The 6168-nt window shown below is 45.6% G+C and overlaps 2 protein-coding genes across 2 annotated transcripts; both read right to left on the bottom strand.

Annotated features, from left to right (window-relative positions):
• Positions 1–1064: 1064 nt before the first annotated feature.
• LOC135482916 (ATP-dependent DNA helicase PIF6-like) lies at positions 1065–1895 on the bottom strand. The gene has a single exon (XM_064763398.1). The coding sequence runs from the start codon at positions 1893–1895 to the stop codon at positions 1065–1067; it is 831 nt and encodes a 276-aa protein (XP_064619468.1).
• A 92-nt stretch (positions 1896–1987) lies between these two features.
• On the bottom strand, positions 1988–5253 carry LOC135482915 (uncharacterized). The gene is made up of 2 exons (XM_064763397.1): positions 2931–5253; positions 1988–2622 (listed from the first exon to the last, which is right to left on the bottom strand). The coding sequence occupies exons 1-2, from the start codon at positions 5251–5253 to the stop codon at positions 1988–1990; spliced, it is 2958 nt and encodes a 985-aa protein (XP_064619467.1).
• Positions 5254–6168: the final 915 nt, after the last annotated feature.

Below are 6168 nucleotides of genomic sequence, written 5' to 3'. Positions count from 1 at the left end.
TTAGGGGCCGTCTCCAAATTGATTTCGCTTGAAACGCGTTTGAAACGTATCTAAGATCGTTTGAAATTCGTTTGAAATTCGTTTGAAATGTGAACAATAAAAACGCACCCAAACGATCTTGAAACGATTGTCAAACGCTGGCCCTACCGTTTTTTTCCCGTTTCATAAGCGTTTGAAAGCGAACGCAATTTCGTTTCACCCCAAACGAACTTCGTTTGAAGAGCGTTTGAAATTCGTTTGAAGAACGTTTAGAAAAGCGTTTCGTTTTCGTTTCGTCAAAAACGGCATTGTGCCATTTGTCAGCAAACGCGTTCCAAACGCTTTTCGTTTGTGTTCAAACGAATTCCAAACGGCTGGAGTTATCGTAAAAATCATGAAAATGACGACCTGTGCAAAACGAACGGTATAAACCGGAAAAACGCTGACCGACCGACCTACCGACTTACCAACCCAAGGAGTTTCGTAGTTGAGTCTCAGGTCTCATAGGTCATATGTTATAGCTGGGTTGTATTGTTTTGTTGGAAATGCGTAGGGCAGGTTGTGACATTATTTTGCTTTTGGGAAGGTAGAAAAGCATCATGTCTTCACTGCATTACTAAAGTATTGAACTAGAACTGTGAACTTTGCTTTCAGCAAATTTGGGTCCATCACCAGGGGGTGACTAGTTGCTCCACAGCCATTCACACGTAGGTATGGCGATTTTACGAATCTGCCCAACATTGCAAAAGAAAGTAGTGTAGTGATCTCCCTGTCTATTCGCTATACCGTTTCGCGAATGATCTATTTCGCTCGCTCCTTTCTCAAAATAACACGCTCATTAATCAAACAGTCAGATGGGCATGATAGATCATCGATAAGCATTTACGGCTCTTAGTTCTGATTCCTACTTTCAACCGTCACACAGTTCTCCGTTTTCTTCGCTCAACATACTCAACAGCTCGCGGGATCGGCCATGAGGGTAAAGTTTATTTTTAAACATAACGGGGCGGAGCTTTATACAATGTACTAGCAAAATACCCACCCGATGGGTGGGTCTGTGGAGGGTGGCAAGTCCGGGTTGTTGTTTATGTGTTCGATGTGCTTTGTAGTACTTCGTGAAAGACAACATTTCTAGTTGGACATCTGGGTGTGTGCAGGGTGAGTCCAGTAGCGGATCCAACTCTAGAGAGAGCCACATATAACATCCCATGTGAGAATACATCTTCTTGTAAGTCAATGCCTATGGACTGGAATGTTTGGCCTTGGGCCTTGTTTATTGTCATCGCAAAGCATGGGCGCATCGGGAACTGTAGCCTTTGGAATTTAAATGGCAGGTCGCTGTCTGATGGTACCAGTGGAATTCGGGGTATGAAGGCATTTTCTCCTGAAGATGGGCCGTTTAGGATTGTGACCTCTAGGACGTTTGGGTATGTTTTGAAGATCGTGCAGCGTGTTCCGTTCGTGATATGCGGCGGGTTGAGAGAACGAAGAATGATCACTGGGCAGCCTTTTTTTAGCCGTAGGGTGTGTGGTGGGAGTCCTGGTATATCCAAAGAATCAAGGAATTCTGTCGGGAAGTGGACTGCTTCTTCTGTTGTGAGCGTCTTATTGATGGCGGTGTATTTAAGTTCTTGGCCTGGGAATGCGCTGATGACTTCGTGATTGATCTGGTTGACAGTGTTGTTGAGTGGCGCGAGGATAGCTCTTTCAAGGAGCCATTGTTTGTTCCTGTAGTTGGTTTGGATATCTGCGTAGATGGTGTGGATCAAATCACTTAATGAGTCTGTTGTGCGGATGTTTTTCGGTAATGTGATTTTATCTGGTATTTCAGTAACAGGGTATTTGCCGTCGCCAATGGTCATGAGGAAGTCGGAGAATTGCTGTGGTTCCTCGTTTGAACTCAGTGTTGCACGCATGTTCGTTTGGAGGCGTAGTATTTGTATGTTTTGCCATAGGTAGGATTTCTTCAACGTCGCGTCGATGATGTTGGATTTGGTGCCGTTTTTGACTACAGGGAGTATTTGGCGGAAGTCTCCACATAAGATAGTGGGGATACCTCCAAATGGTTCCCGGTTCCCAGTAATGTCTTTGATCGTTCGGTCGATAGCTTCATAAACAGTTCTATGCGCCATGTGGGCATGTCTCGGTTTTGGACATCCAGAGGCACTTTGAACATGGCATGAAGAGTCCTCCCTCCTGGAAGTAGGGTGGCTGCAATGCCACTTGATGCTGTTGCAATTGCGACTTGACCAGAAGACCGTACTTTGGCTAGCAATAGTTTCAGAAGATACGTTTTGCCTGTGCCTCCTGGCGCATCGAGGAAGATGAGTCCTGGTTCAGCAGTGTCTACTTTGTTGACTAATCTGTTGTAGATGTTCTGTTGTTCGTCTGTCAATGTGGGTTGATGGAGCGCCACATATTGGTTTTGGTCTTCTACGGGGTAATTTGTGTAGCGTCTGTATTCAACAGTGTGGTCATTGTGTTGGACGCTTGGGATGGGTAATCCATACTTGTCCAGGGTTGTGCTGCCTGGCATTGAGAGTAGTTGTTTCTCTATCTCCTGAAGGCACTGATTGTGGCTGTCTTCTTGGTCCCCAGTTTTATGGATGAAGTCTTCAGCTAGTTGGTCGCGGAATTGCTGCCCTAGTGATAGAGGGTTTCCAGGTTCACAGTTTACCAGGATGACAGTGAATAACTGTCGAAGTTGTGACGGGCTTTGGCTTTCACATGCTTCTTGTAATGCTCGCTGGAGATGCAAGTCATCCTCTATTAGTCCATGGGCTAGGCAGGCGTTGCGATATGAAGCATATGTTGTGCCATTGACTGTGAGAAGGGTGGCGTATGATGTAGGTCCACGTACATGGTGTAGAAGTATGCGGAGGTAGAAGCATTCCATTTGCTTAGGATTTATAGTGTATACACAGCCGATGCATTTGCTTTTGACAACACACCTGGGTATTGTGGATGCACTGCACCTCGCTTACGGCGGTTCCACTGCTTCATTTGGCTGTTCCAAGTGTAGTATTGTGGAGTCTCAACATAAAGAAGTGTAGCTGCAAACGGATCAGTTTTGCAAAGGACGAAGAACTCAGTTAGTGTGGTTTTGGGTGGTGCACTTAGTGCATGTTGTAAGGCATTGTTGGCGTCGAAGTACACACGTTGTCCATTTTCGAGGTGTATGGCGAGTTGCATGACTGGCGGGAAGTGTTCATGCATTGGGTAGCCTAAGATGCGGTGGGCTGCCTCCATACTGCTGACATATCTGGCATCTTGGTACTTTTTTATTTCATCCCTGTCGTTGTTCTGTATACTAAAAATGGCCTGGTCTGAGCCCTTATTCACATACTTCAGAACATACTTGATGCTCTTGATAGAGGAGCAAATTTCTACATTGGTGTGGCAGTTCATTTGCCTCAGCAGCCAGGGGTTGAATGGTACAATCCAGCGATTGTCAATTTCGATTTCGTACGCTTGACTTTGTTGCTGTCGTCGAATTGTCAGAGTGTTGCCACCATCTTCAGGCATTCGTCGACGATATTTTGGGTAGCCATCTTTACCCTGTTCTGTTGCTTGCCTGAAGCTCTTTGGGAAGTCTTTTGTACATTTGCCTTCCTTTATGCATGGGCTTTTTGGGTTCAACGGCCCACACGGGCCATGCACCATGTTGGCTTTGACAATTTCGTGCAGCTGTTTGTCTTGAATGGAATCAGGAATTTCAGCAGATATGACAGAATCAATGACGTCAGGCGTGATTTTACTGGCAGGGGTTAGCCAGATAAGGAGATGTGCGTGAGGCAGCCCGCGTTTCTGAAATTCTACAGAATACAGCCATGCTTGTACATCTCCAAAGGCACCTTGTTTCAACAACTTCATCAGCACCTTCAACTTCTGGTTGAAGACTCTGACGACGACATCTGGTCGGTCTGTTGCGGCTTCATGAGGGAAGAGGTTGCTCAATATTTCAGGCCATTTTGGATTGGTTGTTGTGGTGATGAATAAGCTTGGTCGGCCGAAAAGGCGGACGTAACTGATCGCATCCTGTTGTCTCTCGTGCATGTAACGTGGACCAGCTGTATATGAGGATGGTAGTATGAAACGCTGACCAACGTTGCGTGGATCAGCATCATTGCTCAAGATGGAGTCACGTAGATTGTGATAGGAATCAGCTCGAAGTGATCGTTGTTCTCGGCGGAGGTATAGTAAGCGTTCAGTTTCAATTTTGCAATACACATCTACCAGGAATTGTTGGAAGAGGTGTCTACAATGAATGATGTAGTTATTTGGCCGGCACTGGAGATGGTATGCATAGTATTGCATTTGAGTCACTTTCTTGTTTGTTTCAGATTTTAAATAGATGCTGTAGCCGTCTGTGCCGTAAGGGAATAGAATTGGGTATTGTAGCGCATCATACGCTCTGTGTAGTTCTGAGATATGCTGCAAATGTCCTGAACGTTGGTGCAGTATGATGTCTCTTGTGGCTGTAGGTTCATTAGGCATTAGGATACCGACATCGTCCCCGGATGGTGCATTGTATCGACGTGGATGTTCCTTCTGAGGTGTTTTGTCTTCATGAATTACAACTCGTAGGTCTTGTGACTCCTGGAGAGAGAGGTATTCAACTGCACTTTTCAACTGTCGGATGTATTTATTCTGTGCATGTAGGAGTGAATTGAGCCCATTGATGAGGTGAGTTCTTAAGTTTCCATTGCCAGTAATGCTCTGACGGTGTTTGAGTTCGTGTGATAGGTTTTGGACGAAGTATATTTGGAGGAACTGTGGCTGTGCAGTGGCATCTGGGTACAAATCACCGATGCGATGGCATACTTGACCTTGGATAGTATAGGTTGGATTCCAACCTGGAAGGAGAAATCGGTTGCATCCGAAGGACGTCATTTGAAAGGCAGAGTTGTATGAACGGATGTTTTGTAGGAAATGCGTTGAATCTGCATTTGCATTGGATATGAGCGAGTTCAAGTATGGGGGAGGAGTTGGATGTTCAGGCAATTTTAGCTTGCCATTATTGCAACAGAATCCTGGTGTCTCTCCTTTGAATTTTACGGCTTTGCAATGTCTGCACTGAATGTTCATGGGACCTATAACTGTGGAATGAACGAAGCTGTCCTCATTGTACGAATATGCTGGTGGAGCAGATGTTGGGGCTGGTTCCAGTGTACGACGACTTGCATTTTCTGATGTATTTCGAGTTGTTTGTGATCGTTTGGCAGCGGGGCTCTTTCGATCCAGGGATGATTTTCGTTTCCCGTGTGCTGGCATTGTTGAGTTTTTATATTAAGAGATCTGAAGGGGAGTTGAAAAAGAAAGGAGTGAGGACGGCATGTTTACAAACATCAATATCTTGTATTTATTATTCCAAAATAAAAAACATCAATATCTTGTATTTATTATTCCAAAATAAATGAATCAGTGGTAATTAGTCTTTTGGTGTCGCCTTTCCACTCGCAGCCTCATCTTCGTTTTTGATTGGGGTGGAGATCATTGAGAAGTCTGTACTGTTGAGGGTGTCGTCGAAGCTCTGCCTCAAAGTGTCATCATCAACCTCATCCCACAGATCCTGAGAAGCAGTGGGTGTGGAAGATGGTGATGGTATTGTTGGCCTCATGGCAGCGGCATCAGGAACAGCATATGAGGGAGATTGAGTCAGCTGAGGCGTGGCCAGTGTTGTTGCCTTGAGTGAGGTGGTGGCGGTGGCGGCGGCGGCGGCGGCGGCTTTTGGCGGCTGGGGTTTGGTAGTGTAGCAGACCTTCTTCGCTGTTGGTGTTGATTTTGGATTGGCCTTCCGCTTGTTGTCAGCTATGAGGTTGTCTTTTAATAGGTTGGCATTGATTAATGCTGCGTTTAGTGACAGGTTAAACTGTGCTCCAAGAGAGTGAAAGTCAAGCTGGTTTGATGGTGTGCCAGTCCAGGACTTTACCTTTATATCCATGAGTTTGTTGTTGACTGTTTTTTGTAGACTGCTGAGATGCTTGATGAGGGCAACTATTCGGCAGTGGGGTGGCATCTGATTGGAGGACATCTGGAAGAAAGTGGGGGAAAATGATAAAGGAATGGACTTGAATGATGGGTGAATGTCCAAGGCACATGGTGGGGGTGAGCCACAGCTGATGACCCTGATTTTATCGGGTTTGTTTTATTCTACTTTGGTGAGCACAGGCTGTGGCGCCCTGGTTG

Source organism: Lineus longissimus, chromosome 2, assembly GCF_910592395.1.
Source record: "Lineus longissimus chromosome 2, tnLinLong1.2, whole genome shotgun sequence".
Lineage (NCBI taxonomy): Eukaryota > Metazoa > Nemertea > Pilidiophora > Heteronemertea > Lineidae > Lineus > Lineus longissimus.
Note: the sequence above shows the minus strand (reverse complement) of the source record. Positions and strands in the feature narration are given on the sequence as shown.